Raw genomic sequence first — 12,183 nt, forward strand, 5'->3', positions numbered from 1 at the left:
CTATCATTTCTTGGTAACTGACGTATTTCAAAGTTCATGTATTTAAAATAAGAAATAACTAGTTTGTATCTCTAGCTTTGTGAGGTTCTCCATCTATTCAGCGATAACACTTGTTAGATTGAGGTCGTTTGGTTTGCCTTCATAGCACCAATATGTTGTTGTCTTGGCTGGGCTCTTCTGCATTCTCCAAGTGTTGTAGAATTTCGATTGCTACTTTAGATTTTTTTTTCTTGCTATTATTGCTAGAGTCCTGGAGGCATAGCCTAGAGGCTATACCTCCAGTTGAATTTCATGCAAACAAGAATCATAAAGTAGATAATCTCAAGTCTCTAGGGGCAAAGAACAATTTCTTTCTTTTTTTGGTTATTTTAATCTCGTTTTATCATGCGAAGTGTGACTTTCTCTTCAAGAGGTACATCGTTCTGTTAATCCTCCTTGTATTAAAAAATTGTAATCAACGATATGACTGATTGTCCAGACTTGGCGAAATCTGGGTTGTTGTCTCTCTCTGCTACAGACCAGTTGTAAGTGTTCAGGCTCATTTTTCATGCTTGTGTTGAAGCCATGCACCTGAATGAAGCAGAAATAATAGTACTTCTCTCCCCTTCATTAGAAAGCTAGTGAGGGTTATTCGACTCGCAGCAGTCATATATTCACTAAGATAGATATCTTTGCACCTTGCAAACAGGATTGCTGCAGGATACTCTTACTGGATTATTTCTGTAGACACAAGAAACTTCTGATATGCCCACGTACCTGGCTTTCCTTATCTTATAAACAACATGCAAGTCTGCTTTGGCTCTGTTTCTGAGTGTTATGTACAGGTTAGTAGTCTTAATCTATGAAAATGGGAGTTTATTTGCTTTTTGACTCCAGTTTCATGAAAGCTTTGCTCTGCTTAGCCCAGTGGAGCCTGTGCTTGATCAAAGGAGTGTGATTCAAAGCTTTGTTTATCTCCTGTTGTTGAAACCTTTTCAAAGAAAAAGCGACCTTTTTGAAAACTGTAGAAAAGTTTCTGCCTTCAAGACCCAGAGGAGTGGGAAGGGACACTACTTCAATTTGTAATTTTAAGATAAATTTGGCAAGAATTATATATGCATTCTGACTTTAAAATGGTGACATTTTCAGGTTACTACTATTCTGAGTTATGAGATGCTCTGCCCTGTCTGTTACTGTCCAGCCCTGTGCAAAATGAATATAATACGGGTGATAGAAGCAGTTGCTCTAAATTGATAGTAGCTTGCATTCATTTTGCATAAATGTAAACAATGATGCAGAATGCCAGGCAGTGGAAATCTTTATTCATTTAGGAAGACGGGAGGAAATGGGCCACCTTATTAATGACATGTGGTTCCCTAGAATTGCATGCAACTATGTCCTTTAACCTGTGGATAAACAAGTTTTATGCTACGATAACTCATCGTAGGCTGCTTGCTCTCACTGCACTACTGGGAGCTTCCTCCAGAACCACAGTGCTTTTGTGGGACAGAGTTATTAACCTTCTATTCATTAATCCTGAGATAGAAAGAATTGGAATTTACAAATAGGATAATTCACATTTTTTCCACTGCTGAATCTTTCAAATCCCCTGTCATGGGTTATTCTTGTCCTGAATGGAGTTACCAAACATTGCTTTAGAACTGTTGCACATAGTTAAGGAAAGAGACTTTGAAAAGTGATAATAGTAACATAGCAGTGTTCTGTAAATCTTTTGACAAAAGATTCTTGTAAAATATTAGAATGTTACAACTAGTGTATTCCATTGGTAATGGCTTGGGGAATGGATTTGGAGGCTGAGATTTCCAGAAGACTACACTCTTTATTTGCAGCATGTCTTACTCCATTAAAACTACCTCAACTTCTCACCTAAATGATGAAAATTGAACAAAATTTCCAGTCAATGATCAGACACAAGATGTCTGAAAACAAAAACTGAGACACTTGTAAACTTAAACTTGACTGTAGTGCTTATAAGTCAGGCTAGGAATTGATTTACTTTCTGGTGCTGAATCCATTGCTTTCTGAGGAATTCCTTCCTTCTGGGACCATTTCTTTTGTTGGTGAGTCGTGTTGTCAAGAACTCCATTAACTCAAGTAAGATTATTTGTGTGAGTGCTCACTAGCCTGAGTAAAAGTTGCACAAGAAGATTTCTACTGTCTTTTTGGTGCCATTTTATTTTATCATCAGAGTTTATAAAAAATGACAGTAATGTATAGCAAATCTGCAAGGTCTTTATTGCATTGTCATTGAAAGTCTCCAAGCTGTAATTCCATGTAAGAAATGCAGCAGAGAGGTTGCGAGTAACTTTATAAAGCATCCCACAGGGGCTCTGTATTAGTGACACCAGCAGTTTATCTTGAAGAATCCACTTTTAAAATAACTTTGGTTACACATTTAAGGGAGCTACAAATAGGGTCTTTTATGTCTAAAGCAATTCATGTGAATTTTACCTTTTATTTCCTATTTATTCAAACCATTTGTGATTCCCTTTTTCATATCCTTCCTGCTCCCTCATCACGTTTGCTACCTCATAAACCTGGTGTTGACCACCAAGTCAGGATCTTGGCTAGGGTTTGCTGAGTATCAGAGGAGCTGTTCTGAGCAATCTTCTGTGTTCTCTTGTTTGCCCAGTAGGAAGCAGTCTACAAAGCACACTTGTTATCCAAAATCCAGAATAAATTCTGAAAAAAATAAAAATTTAGAAAAGGAGCTGATCCACCAGGATAGTAAAATCTGGAGACATCGGAATATCTTTCAGAAGAGTTAATGAGTAGAGGAAGGAGCTATACAGACAAGTGTTCAAAATGTAATAACCATTTGGAAGATAGCAAGGTCCTACAGCAAGTCAAATATTTGTTTCTTTACCAATCTAGTTTGTTTACAGTGCATACACCTTCCAATTTAAATATCACTTTGCTTACACCAACTTTTAGTGTTCTGGGAAATAGTCAATATGTCAGGAAACATACTAAAAAAGAGGAAGTCCTCTCAGAAGAATGGAGCCAGTCTCTTCTCAGCAGTGCCCAGTGACAGGACGAGGAGCAATGGGCATAAACTGCAGCACAGGAGGTTCCACCTCAAGATGAGGAAAACTTCTTTACTGTGTGGGTGATGGAGCACTGGAACAGGCTGCCCAGAGAGGTTGTGGAGTCTCCTTCTCTGAAGACCTTCAAAACCCGACTAGACGCGTTCCTGTGCAACCTGCCCTAGGTGATCCTGCCTTGGCAGGGGGGTTGGACCAGATGATCTTCAGAGGTCGCTTGCAACCCCTACCATTTTGTGATTCTGTGAAACGTCAGCTGGCAGGAAAATTTTACTGGTGCACCTCTACTAGGTATGCAATACATTACAGTGCAAACTAGACAACAGAATATAATAATAAAGAAAGTTTATTCTATAGTCTTTTCCTATCAGTGCTTATAGATAATGTTCCTTAGTGTAACATTTGGCTTCTTTTTCTGTCTGTGATTAATATCAGACAAGTTAGGCAAAGATACCAAGGACTTTGTCAATGGTTTAGGATATTTTTCTTAATTTCATTGACTTGAAGGCTTCCTTTGTTCATTTAAATAGTAACAACTCTCTATTTATGTAGTCATCCAGGAACCATTATTAAAGTTTAAATGCTTGTACAAGTTGCCTGATATGTGAAGTTGGAAAATAATTCTGAAAGAGATTTCTAGCAGAATTTGTTTCTACCGTGAAAAGAGGCAGAACTGAGTGGAACTGATTAAGTACTAGCAGTTAGATAAAATTGATGCTTCTGCTATGCATGATGGAAAATACCCTGTTTTCAGTAACAAGACTACAAACCCTGTGATTGTTTCCTGAAAACTGAAAAAAAAACCCCAACAGTCTTCATGGATATTCTGCCTACATTAATACATTCCTGACATTTCTTTGCCTCTGTTACTAATATAAAAATACTAACATGGAAACAGTATTTTTGATTTTGTGACGTGATCAGTTTATGCAACTTAAAATTCCCGATTAAGTTTCCTGCAGTTTGGCCTGTAGAGTAATTAATAACTACTTAGGAAACTGGCAATGAAAACCCTATATAAGTACTATTGTGTTCCTAATTATTATTTTGCAGCATACTCTAGCTCTTATCTTTCAGTCAGTTTTGAACTGTAGTTTTTCAAGAGCAGAAAAGAGTTTTCCTGGGTCGTGGATTCCCTTCTACTTTGACTGCATTGCTGTCTGTATGCCTAATTTTGACACAGGCTGTACCTCAGTGTGAAGAGCTGGCTATACTAACTTAATTTATTATTTCCTCACCTTACAAAAACACTTCGCTGTTTCTAAAATACATATCTAAAATCTCAGCTGCTTCTTAAAGCTGCCAGTCTGTTAGACTGGACCCTACTACAGCTTTCATATTACTTTTAGAAAATGATTCTGCAAGTTCTTCATTCTTGCTAGAATGCCCAGCAACACACAGTGGACACCTGCAGGATTTTTGGCAAATCAGTAGATCTGAAATATTTCTGCTCCAACATTTTCTAATTTCTGATGAAGTTTTTGTTTGTATTTTCTGTTCAACTTGGCTACTGTGTCCTAGTACCAGATATCGCTGATTCAGTCATAACTTTTATTAAATAATGAAACTGAAAGTGACTTTCAAGCTCTGAACAAAGTTGTACTGAAAATAAATTTATAAAACAAACAAACAAACAACTTGTGGCATTTGTAATGTGAGAATCCATCACTCCTTCCTGAAAAAAAAAAAAAGAGAGAGAGAAATTAGTTTGCTTTAGCATGATTTTTGAGGGAAGGATTCAAAATGTTCAATTACTCACAAATTCAGAAAAAACATGTGATACCGCACTAGACTTAAAGTTAAGGAGGCTACTCAACTTCTTCTTGTTTGCACTCACGTGTAAAAATGAGTATAATTCTTTTCATGTATAGATGTAATTTGTGCCTTGAGCTACCAATTTTTCCAGCATATTTTTTTGGTCACACACCTCATAATTCCAACTCCAACTACATTTTGTGTCCATAAAACTGATTTCTTTTTTCAACTGCTGTGTTTCCTCTCTAACTTGGAAGAGAAATAATCATTGCATCCTTCTCATCAGTGCTTTTTCTAACTTGATTTTCAATAGCTTCTTTAGAGTGTCCCCCTCAAAATAATTTTAAGACCGTTTCTTTGATAGTTAATATAAGATTTTCTCTACAGTATGTAGACAGTATGTATATCTCATACAGTATGTATGAGACTATGAATAATTCCCTTATTTTGTTTATGCTTTCATGCTGGAGAAAGTTTATAGAATTATTTCTGAACTGACTCTTTTATTTTGGAGACTTTGAAAATATGGCTTTCAGCCTTCTTATGTCATATTATCCCATAATTGCATCAGAGCTAAACTGATATAAGCCAAATTTAAACTGATGTATTACTAGTAGTATTTCCAAGCCACTTCTGTTTTTTATGTTGGTTTGACATAGTCCCTTTTGTTATGCCGAAGCAGACCATGTATGCCAGAACCCCTAGATAAACCAGCTAAAACAGTCACTAAATCAAGTAAAAGAAATGGAAATTTATGACAGTTTTATTTCCCAGAACTCACTTTTTCTTTTAATATTCTCAACTTTTCCTAGACAGATACCAGTGTAATTAGGAAAAAGCACAGCTAAATGATATTTTAGGAGCAAGGAGGAGAACAGCTACTAATGCTCAATTCAATTATCAGAAGTCATGCCATTAATTGATTTGTAGACAGTACTGAATCCTCATTCACTGGTTGTGTAGCCAGCTTTTTGCTTTGGCACTTTTCTGCTATGTGAAAAATACTGGCCAACAGTATAATTTTGGTAGTTTTACACAGGTAAAGCCAGAGCAGACTATTAGATTAGCTGAGCTAGCACCTTGTGTTTCAGTTTCTTACACTTGATCCAGTTTCATCTGTCTTCAGCCTGGTAATTTCTGGTTAACTGAAGGCCAGCTTTGAAAAATAAGATATCTAACTGTGATTTGAAAGCAGCAATGGGTAGAGAATCATAATTTCCCTTGATAGTTTATCCCAGTGGTTAATAACATTCGATCATAGAAACGTGCCTTATTCTACTTTGAAGGTATTTGTCGGCAGCTTCCAGCTTCTGGTTATATCTTTCTATGATAAATGAAAAAACTCTTTATCCCCTGAGTAATTTCTCCCCATGGCAGTACTTGTTTATGGTAATACAGCCAGCTTTCCATTTCCCCTTTGGGAAGCCAAATAGATAGAGCTCTCGAACTCCTCTGTTAATGGCATTTGAGAACTGCAAATGTTTTATAAATATTTTTATTACTCTTTTAATCTTCCTTCTCTTAAGTTTTCAGCATCTTTTTAAGAAACAGATCCTCCCAAAGATTGTGTAACCTTTCAGTAATGATCTAATGGGCAGATTCAAGTAAAATGGCCACCCCATTAGGCTATATTCAATGGCCACCCCATTAGGCATTAGGCTATATTCCACTGTTTGTGTAACCAAATATCACATCAAATTAAGATTTCTTGCTGCAGTGTCCCTTCTGACAGCTGGAATTGTTCATCCACTACAATAATGAGATTCCTTCCAAAACTGCTGCTTTCTACAACATGGCCCTCAAACCTCTACCTTGCAGTCTTTGTTCTCTTGAGCTATAACTTTGCAATTTTTTGCAAGGTCTAACTTTGCTAATTAATCCAGGCATTTCATTATTTTTGCTCTGCCAGTGTCATCTGCAGAACTGCTTGGCAGTAAATTTACATTTCCTTCCCAGTCTTCGATAAAACTTTTGAATACTAGGTCTGATCTCTGAAGAAGGAGGATACACTGTAAAGACACACTGTCAGTCTGATCTGCTTCTTCAGTGATGGCTGTTGTTTGTGATCAGTCAGTCTAGTTAACTATATTAATATTGTATAAATGTTACATGTCCCTAAATCAAACACCTTACAAAATTCTAGAGCTATTACATCTATACAAGTATCAGCCAAAGCCGCAATCTTGCCCAAATAATGAAATCAAACTTGACACCTATTTTCATACAATCATGTTGCCCAGCATCTGCATCTGTTACATAAAGCTGGACTGGTCTATGGCTAAGTCTTCTTATTTCTTCCTCCAGGTGTTGGCAAATGAGCATCTGGCATTTTCCTCATTTTCCATGACATTGATAATTTCCCTGCTATTCCAAGACATATTAAAGAATAATATCAAATCTTCCGATAGTTCTTCAAACCGTTTTCAGTGCAAGTTAATGGAACCATAAGCTTTTAAAATGTTCATCCCAAGCTGAACTTTCACAGTTAGTGTGTTCAATAGCAGAGAAAAGTATCCTTGTCTGATACGAGCACATCATCCCACTTTGTCTTCAACTGGGGGAAATAAATTACTGAAAAATACTGCCCTTTTCTGTGTCATCATTAACAATTGTTCCACCTCTATGTGTTGATGTGAATATTGTTATATAAGCAGCAAAGCAAACTAGAATAAAATAAAAATTAAAAACAGTAATTTCAATCTTCAATAAATCCTTAGTCATATTATGCTATATTGTATAAAATATTTATTTAGGACTTTTAGTTTACACTGGTTAAATGTTCATTATGGCAGTGCTGATATTTTTAGTCTGAATTTTTTTACTTCAGTATTTCATGCATATCTTCCTCTTTTGTCTTCCAGATTCCTGTTGCTGTGACACAGATAAGTTCGACCAACCACCCAGTGAAAGTGGGACTCTCAGATGCATTTGTGGTCGTGCACAGGATCCAGCAAATTCCCAGTATGTAGTATTGTAGTGGTGCTAATGGTTTGGAGGCTGAGAAATTAGTATAAGCTGATTTCATCAAGGATGATTAGCTGCACAACAAATCACTTAGCTAATTTCAGCTTGTTAGTTCAAGTGTAATTTTATTTGCTTGATAATTCCCAATGTGGCTTTCTCTGTCATTGTTTCTTCTGAGCTGATAAATTAAGTAAATAAAACTAAATGGCCAGCCAAATAATGTAAAATCAAACTGTCAGCCAGCACAGTTTGGTATTCCGTAAGTTACTTTGTTTGGAATATGTCTCCATATCCATAGTAGGGAAGAAGCAAACTGTTCAGAAAAATCTTCTGTATCCAAAAAGAGGAAAATATCCAGCCTGGAAGTTTTTGAGACTTTACATTCTGAACTTCAAATTCATATATACATTTTAGTGAGAGAAAAGAAGAGGAGATATAGTTATTTAATAACATCTTGGTCTCACATAGTTGTGACAACAGTAATGCAGGTGACATTTAATTTTCTGTGGCATTAATTATACTTTGTGTGGCTTGACTGAAAACAAATAGTAGGAAATCAAGTGTGATTTCCTTGACACTTTGTTTTAACATACTGTGTACAGAACCCTTTGAGGTTGTTTAACCATTAGAGAGTATGCTTGCTTTCCAAGTGTGTTGGTTTTATTTACACATTTGGAGCAAATTTACTAAGCTCAATTTTTGATGATCCTCTAATAGCAGGGTGTAGGTGGAAGGAGCTGCACTTGAAGCAGCCTCCTAGGACTGAGGCCAGGCATATTGTCCTGAAGTGAACCCTGACAGAGGTGTGGTGCAGATAAAGCTCATAAGGACTGGCCTGGTCCAGCCCATCTTTAAGGCAGTCTGCAGATGGGGCTGACACTGAAGTTGCAGGTACTATTGCCTTTCAGTTCATCCTATCCCCTTATCACATTTAAACAGTCTTTGATATGAGAGAGCATAAATCCTACGTCTTGTATGTCCTGCCATGGGGAAGGTGGAAAATTTCAGTGCCATCTGTTGCGTGTTGTGAACTCAGAGCAGTGTGAAGGAGGTTGGCATGCCCAGATTTCCTTAAGAGATCAGGTGTTGGAAGAAATCTGTTTCTGAAGTATGACAGGTAGTTGTGATGTGCTTATGGTCGCATGAATTGCTTTTGAGTGCTTAGGAACAAATGATTGGCTTGGGGAAGAGTGGCTGGAGAGCTGCCCGGCAGAAAGGGACCTGGGGGTGCTGGTTGATAGCTGGCTGAATATGAGCCAGCAGTGTGCCCAGGTGGCCAAGAAGGCCAACAGCATCCTGGCCTGTATCAGAACTAGTGTGGCCAGCAGGAGTAGGGAAGTGATTGTGCCCCTGTACTCAGCACTGGTGAGGCCGCACCTCGAATACTGTGTTCAGTTTTGGGCCCCTCACTACAAGAAGGATGCTGAGGTGCAGGAGCGTGTCCAGAGAAGGGCAACGAAGCTGGTGAGGAGTCTGGAGCACAAGTCTTATGAGGAGCGGCTGAGGGAACTGGGGTTGTTTAGTCTGGAGAAGAGGAGGCTGAGAGGAGACCTTATTGCTCTCTACAACTACCTGAAAGGGGGTTGTGGCGAGGTGGGTGTTGGTCTCTTCTCCCAACTAACTAGTGATAGGACGAGAGGAAATGGCCTCAAGTTGTGCCAGGGGAGGTTTAGATTGGATATTAGGAAAAATTTCTTCACCGAGAGGGTGGTCAAGCATTGGAACAGGCTGCCCAGGGAGGTGGTGGAGTCACCACCTCTGGAAGTGTTAAAAAAAGTATGGATGTGGCGCTTCAGGACATGGTTTAGGTGACACGGTGGCACTGGATTAATGGTTGGACTTGATGATCTTGAAGGCCCTTTCCAACCTTAATGATTCGTGATTCTGTGATTCTATTCTAGGCAAGATTTTGGCAATTTGAGTGATGTTTGTAAGTGAATGATCTGAATATTTCTGTGAGTCTTCAGCTCATGAGAGCTCCTAAAATTGATTCAGAAGAAAATTAGGTTGATTGTCTTGCGCAAATGGTTTATGAGAATAGTCACACAGAAATTTAACGTAAGACATGCAAGCCGTATGTAGGTTTTTTGGCATCAGGCCTCCATCATCAAACAACACTAAAGGACTTACTTTAAATTTACATATTTTGTATGTAAAATATATGGTATATGTGAGTCTTTGTTCTAGTTTGAATGTTTCTTTCTGTAGAAATATTTCAGACATGCACCTTATTTTACTACCAATTACCTAATGTTGAGTTTGATGAATACACAGTTTACTTACTAGTCTTCTAGTTCTAGTGTTTGTGCAGACCTTTTTGTCACATGACACTTTCTGCTAAGTGAAGTGACTCTAATTAACCGTAAAATCTGTCTAGTGTTTCATCTTAAACTTACTCTGTTCATTAAGTTACATTAAGGAATGGCAGATAAGAAGAATAAAATGTGGGTAAAGAGTCTAAAATGTGCCATCAACTAGTTTGACAGCATTATTTCTCTATTACTGTGTGTAATGCACTGCTTTTCTCCTTAATGAATGGTTCTGTGGATGGTGGTAATCCATTATTATTTTTGCTAGTTTGCAGCTTACACAAGAGCTAGGATTAATCAAGGGAACCATCAGTTCACAGCAGATTTTCCTGAAGCCAAATTGTGCTTTCAGTGAAACAGGTTTGTATTAGTATGTACAGGCAACATAATAGCACCCTGACAGAACTGGTAAATAATGTTGGCCCATAGAGAGCTAGTGTCAGATGCTCTTAAAATATGCATGTTCTTGCATTCGTGTTTTTCATAGGTGTTAAATCAGCCATGGTTCTAGTCAATTACTGGAAAAGTGATATGATAGAATCGTTGTTTTACTTTACTTGTTAGCTCCTTAAGACGATGGAAGAATATAAATTGCTGTTTGTTTGTCCCAAAAGAAGGCAAAGATTATATAGCTATTAGTTGTTGCTTAACACTTTAGTAAAGACTTTTCCATCAAGAAAACCCATTTTCCCTTTATGTTCATGGCTAGGTAAAAAAAAACCCAAACACAAATCAAACAAAATAACCCCAACTCTACTGCTTTATGTTTGAGTTTTGTCAGTTATTTTTGTATACAACTTGCATTTGAAACGGAAAGAAACATTAAGTGCAACAGAAGCCTATTTGAACAAAAATATCCTCTCGATTTTAAAAAATGCTGAATGTCTTTGGTGGACTCTGTATGCTCAGCATTCTAAAATTTCAGTATAAAAGTCCTAGTTGTACTGAAGTAATTTTGGAAGATTTAGAACTATTTACAAGATTTTTTCAGACATACTGTCTGAAACATTAGTAATAACTTTTTTAATACTTCTGAAAAGTGAGTTCTAAAGGCAGGCAAATCTATTTCATTCTGAGGAGAGAAAAACATGCTTTTTGATCAGCAGTTTTATTTCAAAAGTGCATTTTAATGAGTGCTGAAAAGGATCCTCTTGAAGACGCAACAGCATAAAGAAAGGATTTTCTGAACTTCTTGAAATGGAGAGCCTTGAGCATTTCATACCTATTTTTGTTAATATACTCCTACATATAAAGGCTTTGCAGTAATACCCCTTTTATCTGTCCCTAAAAGAATACAGGTACCTCCATTTTTTCACCTTATCTTTTAAGAGTTAGAGCAGTTTAAGAGCACAGAGATGAGAGATTTTTGGCAGGTGGCTTTCTGCCTGTTTTCTATGTTTTTTTCCTTGATCTGCTACTAATGCTTATATATACACAATGTCTTTATTTTCAAGCCTATATGTGGTACTATTATATTGAAGCAGATTGGCCGCTATTTTATATATATATATATTTATATATGTATAAATACATATGCCTGTATATACTCTAGAGGTACTTTGGTAATCTGTGAAGGGAAGTAAATTTTTTCTTGACACCAAGATTAACAAGAAAAGCCCTAAATTCTAAGATTTATATGGCAGCAAAATGGCAAATCAAGTCCATATTGATTAATTTTAGAGGAAAAGTTTCTGCTTCTTCCAGGTACTTCAAGTGAAGTGAGCCAGGCTCTGGACCTCTGCTTCTGATTTGTCCACCCTGTTCTCTTCTTCTTCAGAGTGGCTGAACACTTGTACATTAACTATTTTTCATTTTGTAACAAAGACACTAAGAATGTTTAATGGATGTCTTCTGGTTAGACAACACATGACTGGTGAAGACAAAGCTGCAGGACAGCTTTACATGTTCCTCCAGCAAGTCTTCTCTCCTCCCTTCAGCATCTTCACTGCATCAGGAAGTTTGCTCCTGTCCCATTGCAACCACCTTCTCTTCCCTGTTTCCTCTTTGTTTTTTTTTCATTCTGTTCTTGATCCTTATTTCAGTCACCCTCAGTGTCCTTTGTTCTCCCTTCTGCAGACTCCCAAGATCTCTCCTAATTTCATGACCATCTT

The 12,183-nt window shown here is 37.3% G+C and overlaps 1 protein-coding gene across 1 annotated transcript in view; it reads left to right on the forward strand.

Annotated features, from left to right (window-relative positions):
- PLXDC2 (plexin domain containing 2) overlaps positions 1-12,183 on the forward strand; it is a 102,831-nt gene that overhangs the window by 57,151 nt on the left and 33,497 nt on the right. The window contains exon 5 of the mRNA XM_010287184.1: positions 7,661-7,760. Within this exon, the coding sequence (XP_010285486.1) occupies positions 7,661-7,760 (100 nt within the window). The remainder of the gene's footprint in view (positions 1-7,660; positions 7,761-12,183) is intronic.

This window comes from Phaethon lepturus, unplaced genomic scaffold, assembly GCF_000687285.1.
Source record: "Phaethon lepturus isolate BGI_N335 unplaced genomic scaffold, ASM68728v1 scaffold4175, whole genome shotgun sequence".
Taxonomy (NCBI): Eukaryota; Metazoa; Chordata; class Aves; order Phaethontiformes; family Phaethontidae; genus Phaethon; species Phaethon lepturus.